Below are 12485 nucleotides of genomic sequence, written 5' to 3' on the forward strand. Positions count from 1 at the left end.
CCGCTTGATCCTCACTAGGGTCGCGGGGGGTGTTTCTTCATTATTTAACTGTTATCCCTTTCTGTGACTCCGTTTGACGGATGGGTTGCGCCCCCCGCTGACGAGCCACCATAAGTGCATTTGTGTGCGGCGGATCCAGTCATAACCTGACATTTCCGACAAGTTAAAATAAAATATTTCAAGTAATATACCCAGTGGCGGGCCGTGCATTTCAACTTTAGGCCTTCAGTGACGTCACATACATTAACACAATATAGGCTCGTCAGGCAGCACTTAATTTCAGGAGCATTTAAAACCATCAAGTATGCATTCACAATTAAGAGCAGGAAACTAAATTTACAGATATTGTCAACAATAAAAAGATTTAGAAAATACTAAATAAAATGCCACCCAAATTACGCTGTGTGATCATAAACAAGTCTGTCCAATAAATTGCGCAATGTCACAGTTTCATATAATACACCAAACACACAATAACGAAACAAAATGTTCTTTGAAAAAAAATGTAACAGATCATTTGCATTTTGAGAATAGGCTAAACAACAGCAAATAACTGAAAATGTTGAGCAGCTGAGATTGAACGAATTTTAGTGCACGAAGGTGACTACAACGCGCCATTAGAAATTGCAGGTGAGCTGATTTATTTGATACATTTTTGTATCTTTGCCATTTTATTTCGTGACCATTAATGCTAACGAAATAAAATAACAAAGATACAAAAATGTATTTTATTTCGTGACTATTAATACTAACGAAATAAAATAACAGGAAGAAATGTAAAATAAAATTCATTTACTCACCAATGTAGTGCCTGTTTACTGAGCTGGAGATCTACGCGAATGTCCCCAAACGTTTTTAAACGCACCGTAGCTTGTAAGTGCCCAGCCGTACTCTCATGTTTCCTTACTGCCTTGGTAAAACAACTTAAATAATTGGGAAATCCAGTGGAAGGTCCGTCTTGAAAAGTGTGTGGAAAGTAGTCCTGCAACCAGATCAACGTCTTCTCCTTCGGCCATTTTGGGTCAAAATGCAGCAACAGCTCCCCCTAGCAGGCGCTAATCCAATCACCGAACGCGCATGTCCAGTGTCGACGGAAGCCCTTCTGGCTGGCCCTGGTACGCAGACTCGTGATCTGATTGGCTATTGCAAGCTGACTGTGCCCGTTCATTTACAGCGCACAGGGGCTGCTGAAGGCCCCGAGCAAGTTTAGTTTACCTGGCAACACAAGCTATAAGAAATATAGTTGGTTAAAAACTCTACCATAATAAATAAGGTATTTATCGAGTGGCTTTCAATGTTATTTAAAATAACATTGAAAGCCACTCGACTAAGTGGAAATAATATGACGTAAAGAATACAGAGTATAATTTTGTTGACATATTTATGAAAATAATATAACAAATTAAATTTATGTTATTCTCAGAAAAGTAAATTTATTAAATTTACTTTTCTGAGAATGTTTAGGCCAGCATAGAAGGCCTTGCTGGCCCTGACGGAACACCACTGAATGTACCTATAAATGAAAGGAAAAAATATTTTATGTGTAATAAAGAAAATGTTTTCAGCAAAATTAAAAAAACAAAGCAATATTAAATTTAAAAATACTGTACTAATTTTCAAGACAAAATACATGCATCCTATTAGTCTGAAGGTGGCGCCAGAGTACAAATAATAAGACAGACCTTGATTCACATTTTGTATTATGTACCATTGTAGCCAAAAAGAAAATCTAACAAATCAATGTAACAATGATAAGAGATAATTGTGATATTCCGTGAATAGAATAAAACAATTCGTATTCGTCTTTAATTAATTTTAGTTTTGATAACATTACGTATGTTATACATGGATTATTTGTTGGATGGATTTTTGTTCTAATGTTGTTTTTTTCATCTTTTTTTTTTTTTTTAGATTTTGTTATTAGTTACTGAAAAGTCCTTGAATACATTTGTGATAAAGGGCAATACAATTCAAACTGGATTGATTTCTAGGGTCCAGACAGCCAAAGTGCAACCATTCAATGTGTAATGATCTACAGTACATGTACAGGAACACTAACGATATAAATATAACCATAACACTTAAGTGTACTCTGCAGACAGTGGTTTCTCTGGGGTTGTTCTGTGTGGATATTGTTAGTGTGAGCTTATTCATCCTTCTCGAAGAGTGCTTTCCTGACGGTGATGTGTGTCTGAAACATGGCGGCCAGGCAGACAAATGAGTGTCACTCCGCTTTTTGTCCCTAATGAGGAATCCTGCGGCGGCACCATGGTCACAGTCTATGAGTAACACGCTGCTCATTTAACACGTCAACTTTGCCTCTCGTATTTGTCGTTGGCCCAGTGTGTGTGTGTGTGTGTGTGTGTAATGTATATGTAAAAACATATCCAAACTCAGTAGTATATAATATGTCAGCACAGCGTGAGGCCAGTTGAGCCGGGTAGGAGACAGATGGTCTCCAACAGCATCATTGGTCACAGGGTCAACCTTGTGTTTGACTCTGAGAAAGTATGAAGTATAGAGAAAGTATACATTTTTTTAATGTAAGAAAGATTTTTATTTTTTGCTAAAATAAAATATTTTCAGTGCCGGAAAGTAAAATATTTTGAAAAATAACAATAATAAAGTGTCTCTCAGTGCAGAGGTGCAGGGTTTGATTCCGGCTCCAGCCTTCCTGTGTGCAGTTGGCGTGTTCTCCTTGTGCCTGCGTGGGTTTTCTCTGGGTACTTCGGTTTCCTCCCACATTCCAAAAACATGCAATACAGGTTAATGGAACACTCTAATTTAGGGTGCGATTGTGAGCTCGGATGGTTGTTCATCTGTGTGTGTGGCCTGTGATTGGCTGGCAGGTTGTTCAGGGTGTCCCCCGCCTACTGCCCGAAGACAGCTGGGATAGGCTTCAGAACAACCCCGGCCCTTGTGAGGATAAGCGGGTTAGAAAATGGATGGATGAATGGATTGTTAGCACATCCACCTCACAGCGCAGAGGTCATGGGTTCGATTCCGGCCACGGGTTTCCTGTGTGGATTTTCTCTAGGTACTCCAGTTTCCTCCCACATTTCAAAAACACGCATGGCAGGTTAATGGACCAGTCTCAATTGTCCCCATGTGCGAGTGTGAGCGTGCATGGTTGTTCGTCTATGTGTGCCCTGCGTTTGGGAGGCAACCAGTTCAGGTTGTAACCCGCCTATTGCCTGAAGCCAGTTGGATCAGCATGTTCGCCATCCTCGTGAGGATGAAAAGCTTAGATCAACATCAATTATCCTGAACAGAGTCAAGGGAGCCTGTCCAACCTGACTTGGGGAAGAAGGTTGACTACTCCCTTAACTGGTTGAAAGTCAGTCGCAGGTTAAGTGTAGAGAAAAACAAACATTGATGCTCACATCCATACCGTCACTGAGTCGGAACCGATTCCCACGCTGCCCGCACACAACTCAGGCGAATGTACCACGACACTATCAGCGACGGATTACATAATGTAATAGAAACAATTTTGATTATAGTGCATGTTCCGTGACATTGAAACAGACTACTCGTAATTATCGTAAAATGTCGCGATGATTGCCCCTCCTCCCACTTCTCGACCTTTTGCCCATATGCAATCCAGGATCAAGACAGTGTCCAGATAGGGAGAAGTACCGAGTAGCAGCCTGAAGGTTAGCACTTTTCTTTCACGCCTTATACATATGTCAGGCTTTCATTTGATAAAACTTGATCTCTGCTTAGCGACGCGTTTCAACGCTAATGCCCTCTTGGCCGAATTTAATAGCTTTGTACGGTATTCAGCTTTCATAAGAAAAACAAGCGAACTATCGGTCACTATTATGAGCTTTCCGGCAAAGCGTTCTTTTTTTCAAAATAAAAGCACGACTATCTGATTTTCTAACTTTTATCAGCAAGTTGCTCACGAGTTGTCTGAAAGTTCACTGAATGAAGTTAAGAGCCGACTTTTAGTCATTTAGTATTCTGGAGTCCAAAGGTTTGTGCTCCGTTGAGCTTGTCTGCTCCCCTGTCATTCATCTCTCCGGACTGTCTGGCACACTGTCAAACATTAACACAACCTTGTTTTGCATGCACTCCATTCAGTTTGACGAACCGTCATGACAGAGCTGAGCGGCAAGGTCCAGACAGTCCTGGGTCTGCTGGACCCGGACCAGCTAGGTCGCACCATGACCCACGAGCACCTGACGATGACCTTTGAGTGCTGCTATGTACCCCCGCCGCCGGAGAACCGGCAAACAGACAAGAATCCCTTCCAGTTGTGTCATGGGCACTGGCTGAGGCAGAACCCATACAGCTGCCTCGAGAACCTGTTTCTCTGCCAGGAGACAGAGGCGGTGCGCGATGAGCTGCTGGCTTATAGGAAGGCGGGCGGTGGGAGTGTGGTGGAGAACACCACCACGGGCATCGACCGGGACATGTCCACCCTCAGGAGGCTGGCTAAGGAGACGGGGGTCAACATCGTGGCGGGTGCCGGTTACTATGTGGACTGCACACACTCGGATGACATGAGGAAGATGAGTGTGGAGAAGGTGCACATGGAAACACACAAAACGACCATATCAGGAAAACATACAAAGATATTTGGAGAGAGGGGGGGGGGGGGGATAATCAAACATTTGAAAATCAATTCAGAAATCTAAAAAATACACAAATAATCAAAAGATTGAGAAAAAAAGAAATCCTCAATAGGAAAAAATTGACAAACATTGGAAAAACTACCTACAGTAAACGTGCAACAAAATTCACACGTAATTAATGAAAAATACAAGATTATTCAGAGAAACATCCACTAGTATTTGAGGAAAAGTCAACTTAAAAAAAAAAAAAAAAGATTTGACACTGGATTCTGAACAGAAGTTCAGAATCATCCGCTTAAATTTTTCCCCCTCAAATCTGACATTTATGCCATTTGTTCACATTTTTTTTACAACTATTTTTTACCACCAGCTTCCAGAATTGTTTGTCGACACACGCGTGACACGAAACAGTTTTTGTGACTGACACCAGTTGCACTTTCCTTACCAGCTGACGGACGTCATCGTGGGCGAGGTCCTCTACGGCGCAGACGGCACGGACATCCGCTGCGGTGTGATCGGCGAGATCGGCACTAGTTGGCCCATCACGGACAGCGAGAGGAAGGTGCTGCGGGCGGCGGCCCACGCTCAGTCCCAGCTCGGTTGCCCCGTCATCATCCATCCCGGCCGCAATGCCGCCGCTCCCGCCGAGGTCGTCCGCATTCTCCAGGAGGCGGGCGGCGACATCTGTAAGACGGTCATGTCGCACCTCGACAGGTGAGGGGGCGCATCGGTAGTGGAGCTCCTTTTGATTATTATTATTATTATTTATTTTTTATTTCGGGTTGCATGTTGTTTGCTAAGGTGCTATGCAAATATAGTTGAATTTAATAGCTAAAGGTAGGTCTTTTTGCTCAAATGGCTCCTGATTCATTGATTTAATCTTGCGTCTCGCTGCAGGACCATCTTTAATCACGCTGAGCTGCTGGACTTTGCCGAGATGGGCAGTTACCTGGAATACGACCTGTTTGGCATCGAGACGCTAAACTATGTCTTCAACATGGACGTGGACATGCCCAGTGACAGCCAGAGAATCAACAAGTCAGTACACCTGCCTGCACATTGACTTGACATCCAATCTGAGAATTGGACCAAGAAATAATTCGAATAAACCAGGCATGTCCAGCTCCGGGGGCCTGGAGGGCCACTGTCCTGCCCGTTTTCCAGCTCTGCTGGTTGCAACACACCTGATTCAGATGATCAGCTTATTTGAATCAGGTGTGTTGCTCTTGGGAGAGCTGCAAAACAGGCCGGACAGGGGCCCTTGAGGAATGACTTTGGACACCCCTGGAATAAACTCTCACTGATTGGCACCGTGTACTCTTTCACAAGGGGTGAAAAGTAGTCATGATAAAAAAATAAGAAAAAGGGGCCTTGGTACTTTTTGTTTTTTAGTTGCATTTTTAACAGGTATTTGTGTTACTATTGATATCATAACTATTGCTTCGTTGAGTAACAAATTAGTAAGGAGGTTATAAAAAAAATTGTAACATACAAAAATGAGAAACTTTTTTTCTTGACAAAATCTACTTTACAAAAATGTGACCTGATTAAAAAGAACACTTTTGAAATATATATATTTTACATATGTATATATATATATTTATATATATATATATTTATATATATATATATATATAAAAGCGAAAGAGTTTTATAATTATATATATTATATTATGTATTTAAATTATAGTTTATAATTTATATATAAATTATATATATACATACAGTATGTATATATATACATACAGTATACATATATATATACATACAGTATATATATATATATATATATATATATATATATATATATATATATATATATATATATATATGATTTGGGGTTTTTTTTCAAAATAATTCTTTTTTTTTTCCCAGAAAGAAAAAATTTCGACTAATGAATGTGAGGATACATTTATTTTCTTCCAAATATACGTCCATAGGAACTCATTAAGACTCTGCAGTTTAATTCCTCTGAGACGTTTGTATGGAAATAATGGACGGATCGTATTGATTTTGGATGACATCCGATCTGAGACACTCAAGAGGGTTGACTTTAAAGTGCTCGGCTGTTTTTTAACCAAGCCTCTTCGATCCTCTTCTTTCTGTACGTTCAGCTTGGCCTTCCTGGTCAAAGAAGGCTACGAGGACAAGATCGTGATCGCGCACGACATCCACACCAAAGACCGCCTGTGCAAGTACGGCGGCCACGGGTACTCGCACATCCTGCGCAACATCGTGCCCAAGATGCTGAAGCGGGGCATCTCGCAGATGCAGGTGGACAAGATCCTGGTGGACAACCCCAAACGTTGGCTCACCTTCAAATGAAGCATCCGGGGTGGGGTCGAGGGGAGTGGGGGGGGGGCAGGCAGGTTTTCATTTGTTTCATGAAGCCATCATGATTATTTTTTTCTGATTTCCTCGTGAGATGATGACCCTAAACCTAAAAACATCAGTCAAAACATCGAAATTCCAAAACGTGGAACTTCAAGTTCTCTGCCTTTATATTAAATTGAAATAAAATTAGGCAATGGTGGAGATTAAATACACTTATTTTACATATTCCATTTTGATTAAAAAAAAAAACAATGAAAAAATTCCCACAACGATTAGTCATATATTTTTTTTTAATTAGAGCTCATTTATTCTTTTTCGCTCAATCACCGCATCGCCAGAATAACTTTTCAGGAAAATGAAATCAATTTGTTGAGCCTTTTACATTGTATCAGCAAAGAGAGCAAGCCATTTTCAACACGTGCTGATCAGTAAAATTGCCCATGACTCAACTTTTTACTCCCGATATATATCACTCAATCCTTTTCTGAAGTAATATTTTCGACGCCCATTCATCAAATCAAAATGCACTGTCACATAAAATACGTTCCGCCTACAAATAATCTTGTCGTACAACTGTAGCCCATAGAGACTCACGTGAATTTATTTCATTTTGGGATTACATACATTGAGTGTCATTCGCCGTCAGCATTCCTTCACCGGCAGCCACACGGAAACTCCAAAACACCTTCCAGTCCGTGTTACAGAAGCACACGCGTGTTTAGTGTCGCTGCCGCTTGCTAACGAGCATGTGGCTCATCGGTATGCCACGCCCGACCACACGTCGCCACGGCGGCGCCAGCAAACGAGTCGACCCCTCGACGGCGCGTCTTAACAGGGAGGGCCCAGATGAAGGACGCGCTCTACTCTCTCGTCTGGGAACAGGTGGCCTCACAGGGTGAATTCACGCCATGATCAATGGCCGCCGCGGTCCAGGCCAAACTTTTGATGAATTTTCCGGGAGGATTAAAACTGTAAATTATATATGATATTCATATTCGGGGGGCGGGAGGGTTGTGTCGGGGGAGGTTGACAGCGGGTGGCGTGTCACCGGGGGGGTCAAGGACATGTTGCTGTCACATGTGCTGATGAACTGCTTTGCCAGCCGGGCTGCCCAACCAACTGTCATGTTGGATGAGAAAAATGGCGGTTTTGATTTCAAGATGGCAGCTTTTTCTTTTTTTTTGCGAATCATGCGTCACTCCAGATTGCTTCAAAATGCAATTTTTTCTTTCCTCCAAATAAAAACACAGAGTATGCCATTTGGTCTGTTTCTGCTTGGTTCTCACTCAAACAAAAAGATAATCAGTGATCCACAGCGTTCAGACTTTTCTCTTATTGGTTGCAAGAATGTAAACACAAAGGTTTGGTGTATGCTGAATGAGTAGGGACAGGTGGGAAAATCCTTGGTGCTTTTGCTTTTTTTTTTAACTCATTCAGTACCAGCCAATTCTGGAACAAGTCCGAAAAGACGTTTAAAAACGTCTTTGGGAGTGAATGAGTTAACATGAAAAAAAAATCATCGACTCACTGTTTTATTTTCTCCCTGGACTTTCTAATATGCCCTAAGATGCCATCAAAGCCATATCCAATGAAAAATGTGTGGTTTGGCCCCATATTTTGACATTTTAGGCAGTTATAAACGTCAGTTGCTCGCAGGTTTCGGTCTTCACGGGGGATGGCCGTACTATGGTATTGACCTACGGTTGTGAGGATACGAACGTGGCGCAATGAACTAATTTGTGCGATAACGTCAGAATACGTCACAGCTGTACATATGTTCATTTGAATGTTTTATATTTCAGGTTATCGGTGAATGAAAGGGTTGAAATACAAAAATGTCCGTACAATTATTTACCTTAATTATATGCAAATTTGGTGTAGGAACGGAACTCCGTCATAAACTGTGGACCTCTTGTTACCGATTCTGAACCCGCAAGCCCTCAATGTCACATATCGGTGCTCATGAGATGCCAGCAAATGACCTTCATAATTGCTAGAAACCACTTTGATTCACTTTGGGAACAAGGTGAGCCGCCCTGGGAGGTCATATCACCCTTGAGCTGCCATTCTGGCATCATGGTCAAAATGGCTGCGCATTATCGATTATACTGGTTATCAAATGTTTATGTGTTTTTCAACCCTTTCATGTACTAATAATGATCAACTGTAGGAACCACTGTCCGCGAAAGGGTTAATCAGCTATACAAATGAATGTTTTTGCACTGATTCTGAATCCTAATGTTGTTCTCTTGCACATCTGATTTTCATAATAAAAATAATATGATATGTGATATATTTATGAATAAAGGGCCAGGTTCAGAAACAGGTGGAATTATTTTTGCTGAACTTTCATAGCCCCAAATTAAAAGGCATTGACCTTTCGATGAGAACTCCCTAACGAATGAATTTGAGTGGGATTAAAACAGATCCAAGGGTGCTACGGGGAATGCATTCTCGAGTGTATGACCGTTGCGTATCATTAGGGTCCAAGAGATTCATGTGTAGCGTGTTATACAATACGGCAGCAGCTACAGTACAACATGGCAGCTCTTCACAGCTCATCCAGTTGGACACCAATCAGACTACATGTCAACAATTACATGAAACTCTCCCTAGCAGGTTCGCTTGGTAAACAAGGACGATGTGAAGCTCTGTCTCTACGAATCCAACGAGTGATGGAGCGTGCGAGGGAGGAAGCGAGCAAGAGCGAGAGAGAATGAACCGGTCGGTTTGTTTTCAATCGGCGTACAGCATGAACCCTGAGAAGGTGCTGTACTTGTTGTAGTTGCCGCCGTGCGCCTTGCCACCATCCAGCTTGATGGTGATCTCGTCGCCGGGTTCCAGGTGCAGCACCACGCTGTTGCTGGCGTAGTCGTAGTTCTGGTCGGCGTCCTGCGCGATGGCGCTGGCTCGTACCTGAGGGAAACGGTGTGGGGGGAGGGCATGCACAGGACACTTTATTAGGTACAGCTACACCATCTGAGAGAGATGATGATGACACTTTTAAATACTAATAAATCCAATTTAATACACCAAGATGCTTTTGAATACAAAACTAAATGTAATAACTACAATGAAAATAAAATATTATAAAAGAGAATAAATACGAATAATTATTAATAATTTAAATGTGTTTATTACCAAAGGAATGTACTGTAGAAGCACATAGCACCAACTTTTTCTAATATTCTGGGAACTTGGGAGGGGCAAAATATTACCAACAGTTATCAGCTTAAACCCCACCCGTACGCTGGTTTCAACCCGAAATACTTCATACATACAACAACCGTATGGAGTTCATCGTTGCATGTAAATAGATGCAGTGCACTGCATCTAGTTATTAATTGAAACAATACATTCAGATAAAAGGGGTTGCATAGTACACATAATAAAAACGTTAAAATAACCATTACGCTACATGTTGCTGTCAAACTTGTATTTCTGAAGTTATGTATAAAGTTGTTTTTAAAAAAAATGTACAGCTGGATGTCAATGAAATGAATTTTAGTGAAAGGTGTCAAGTGTCAAATAAAGTACATTACTATGGAAATGTTTATTTTGTCCATTAGTGATATAAAATTATCTAAGCCATCCATCCAGCCATCTACTCTATCTGCAAGTTAAATACACCGCAAACGGTCTTGAGTCCAGCCCGTTTGGATTTAATCGCTTTAATTATGCAAATGAAGTTAGATGTGTGCGCGTAACGCGCGTGCGTAACAGCTGCGCGTAAAAGCGTCCAAACGAAGCCCCAGAAAAAGCGCGCCGGTCTCGTTTTCAACGTTGTTGTGGTGTCGGGGGCCCACCTGGGTGTTCTTGCAGAGGTCGGCCCACATGCTGGTGCCGTCGCCGCCTCGCATCAGCACGTGATAAGTGAAGAAGTAAATTCCCGGTATGGAGCAGGTGAATTTGCCGGTGGCGGGGTCGTAGTGGTTGCCCAGGTTGGTGACCACGTCGTCGAACTTGAGCACCTCGTAGCCCTCGTGTTGCTTCTTGAGTCCTGCATAGAAGGCGATCTTTGGCACCGTGTTGTATGTGGCCGCGCTGATGGCCCCAGTGGGTCCGCTCGTTCCCGGGGGACCCGGAGGACCGGGCGCCCCACGCTCGCCGGGCGGACCGGCGGATCCCGCCGGTCCGGGCTCGCCCGCGGGTCCCCTCGGACCCGTCTTCCCCGCGCGACCCGGCTCGCCTTGCGGACCCTGGATGAAGGTGGGCAACGACTGCATCAGGCGGTTCTCTTTGATCGGCTCACCGGCCGCCTTGGCCGGCGCCGTGACGGCCGCGGTCCCGTGGGGGTCGCACACCATTTGGCAGGCGCCGAGCATTTCGGAGCGGGCGGGGGTTCCGGCGGAGCTGACCATGGCCGGGATGAGCACCACCAGAACCAGGACGAGCGCCACGCCGCATACACCGGTGGCGATCATCTGCACCCTGCGACGCGGCTGAGTCCTGGCAGCCTGGTGGTCTTCCAGCATGCTTGCCGGTGCTGCTTGAGCCGGGAGGAGAAGAAGCCGAGTCGGGGCGTTCTTCGGAAACTTTTACGAGTGGCCCCTGGACGCGCGCTGGGAAACAATCCGCAGCTTTTTACGCGCTGCTGCGGCGGCATCCGTCCGAATGGCGCATTTCCTCCCCCCACCTCAATAATAAGAATAGGTGGGAGGGAGAAAAAAAATAACAAGAACGCCCTATGAGAGGATTTAATCTGCTCAACATACGTTAGGGTGCTTGTTTCTGCCCACTGTGCACAAAGAGAGAATTCAAATGTTAGCTCGGGCCCTGGTGTTTGGTGAGGAGAGATGAAGGCGAAGGGAGGGGAGGGGGCTCGGGTGATGGATGGCAGCAGAGAATACACGCTTTTCTTCAATCACAACGCGGGAAGTCAACAATAACAACAACCCAAACATCACCGAGGCGTGATTAGAATGCCCCACGATGTGCACGCGTGGACTGTTTACACAACTGATGAATAAAACAACAAAAAGCAACGCAGCGGCGGAACTCCTCATGAGAAGATTCCGAGTTCGAATGCGGCTCGAGATAATTGATTGAACTCGTAATTTCAAGACAATAAATATTGATCTTTTTTTCTAAGTTGGGCAAACCCACAAAATATTTCAAATGTTGAAAAGTTAACCGAATTGTTGTTCTTTGTTTTTCCCCCGCCAACTTAGAGATACAATTTCGCTGCTTTTAAACAGTGAATTGCATTCTGTATCCTGATTGGCTAAGGCACTGACTGACGTGAACAGTCCAACCTTGTACTGACTATTAAAAATATTATTTTACAGTACAATATTTTCAAAAATTATTATAGTTATTGTCACATTGCGAGGTGGTGGTGGACCCCAAAAAGCAGGCAGGGTGAACTTGACGAATTGTATTAAACATTAGAGAAAACTAAATCCGAAACCAACAAAGTCCAAAGTATCAAACAAAAATCATGACTGAAGATAAAACATAACAGCAACCAAAACATGACTGAAACAAACCTGATTGCAGCAAACAAACACAGTAGCCAAGAGCAAACAATGACCCGACAATGAGTGGTCGGGCTGAGAGTCCTTTTAAAGC

The 12485-nt window shown here is 43.2% G+C and overlaps 2 protein-coding genes and 1 long non-coding RNA gene across 4 annotated transcripts; 1 reads left to right on the forward strand and 2 right to left on the reverse strand.

Moving 5' to 3' along the window:
* Window positions 1–2381: 2381 nt before the first annotated feature.
* LOC127616639 (uncharacterized) lies at window positions 2382–3536 on the reverse strand. The gene is made up of 2 exons (XR_007967141.1): window positions 3392–3536; window positions 2382–2500 (listed from the first exon to the last, which is right to left on the reverse strand). It is a non-coding gene; the product is annotated as an uncharacterized LOC127616639 (long non-coding RNA).
* A 97-nt stretch (window positions 3537–3633) lies between these two features.
* pter (phosphotriesterase related) lies at window positions 3634–7868 on the forward strand. 2 transcript variants are annotated; one of them, XM_052088311.1, is made up of 5 exons: window positions 3634–3656; window positions 4087–4532; window positions 5029–5294; window positions 5478–5618; window positions 6695–7868. In XM_052088311.1, exons 2-5 carry the CDS (start codon window positions 4101–4103, stop codon window positions 6903–6905), a joined length of 1050 nt encoding a protein of 349 aa, XP_051944271.1. In that variant the 5' UTR covers window positions 3634–3656; window positions 4087–4100; the 3' UTR covers window positions 6906–7868. The 2 variants fall into 2 exon arrangements, with proteins under 2 accessions (XP_051944271.1, XP_051944272.1); XM_052088312.1 differs by lacking the exon at window positions 3634–3656 and adding an exon at window positions 3761–3979.
* A 1695-nt stretch (window positions 7869–9563) lies between these two features.
* LOC127616616 (complement C1q-like protein 3) lies at window positions 9564–11918 on the reverse strand. The gene is made up of 2 exons (XM_052088319.1): window positions 10721–11918; window positions 9564–9830 (listed from the first exon to the last, which is right to left on the reverse strand). Exons 1-2 carry the CDS (start codon window positions 11387–11389, stop codon window positions 9651–9653), a joined length of 849 nt encoding a protein of 282 aa, XP_051944279.1. The 5' UTR covers window positions 11390–11918; the 3' UTR covers window positions 9564–9650.
* Window positions 11919–12485: the final 567 nt, after the last annotated feature.

The sequence above is a fragment of the Hippocampus zosterae genome, chromosome 15, assembly GCF_025434085.1.
Source record: "Hippocampus zosterae strain Florida chromosome 15, ASM2543408v3, whole genome shotgun sequence".
NCBI lineage: Eukaryota > Metazoa > Chordata > Actinopteri > Syngnathiformes > Syngnathidae > Hippocampus > Hippocampus zosterae.

What these genes read in the sequence shown, in the direction of transcription:
- LOC127616616 (XM_052088319.1), bottom strand. Translation starts at nt 11,389, where the DNA reads ATGCTGGAAGACCACCAGGCTGCCAGGACTCAGCCGCGTCGCAGGGTG. An exon ending in ACCTCTGCAAGAACACCCAG is followed by an intron (nt 9,831 to 10,720) that starts GTGGGCCCCCGA and finishes CGTTTCCCTCAG; the next exon opens with GTACGAGCCAGCGCCATCGC.
- pter (XM_052088311.1), top strand. Translation starts at nt 4,101, where the DNA reads ATGACAGAGCTGAGCGGCAAGGTCCAGACAGTCCTGGGTCTGCTGGAC. An exon ending in GGAAGATGAGTGTGGAGAAG is followed by an intron (nt 4,533 to 5,028) that starts GTGCACATGGAA and finishes TTTCCTTACCAG; the next exon opens with CTGACGGACGTCATCGTGGG. An exon ending in GACAGCCAGAGAATCAACAA is followed by an intron (nt 5,619 to 6,694) that starts GTCAGTACACCT and finishes CTGTACGTTCAG; the next exon opens with CTTGGCCTTCCTGGTCAAAG.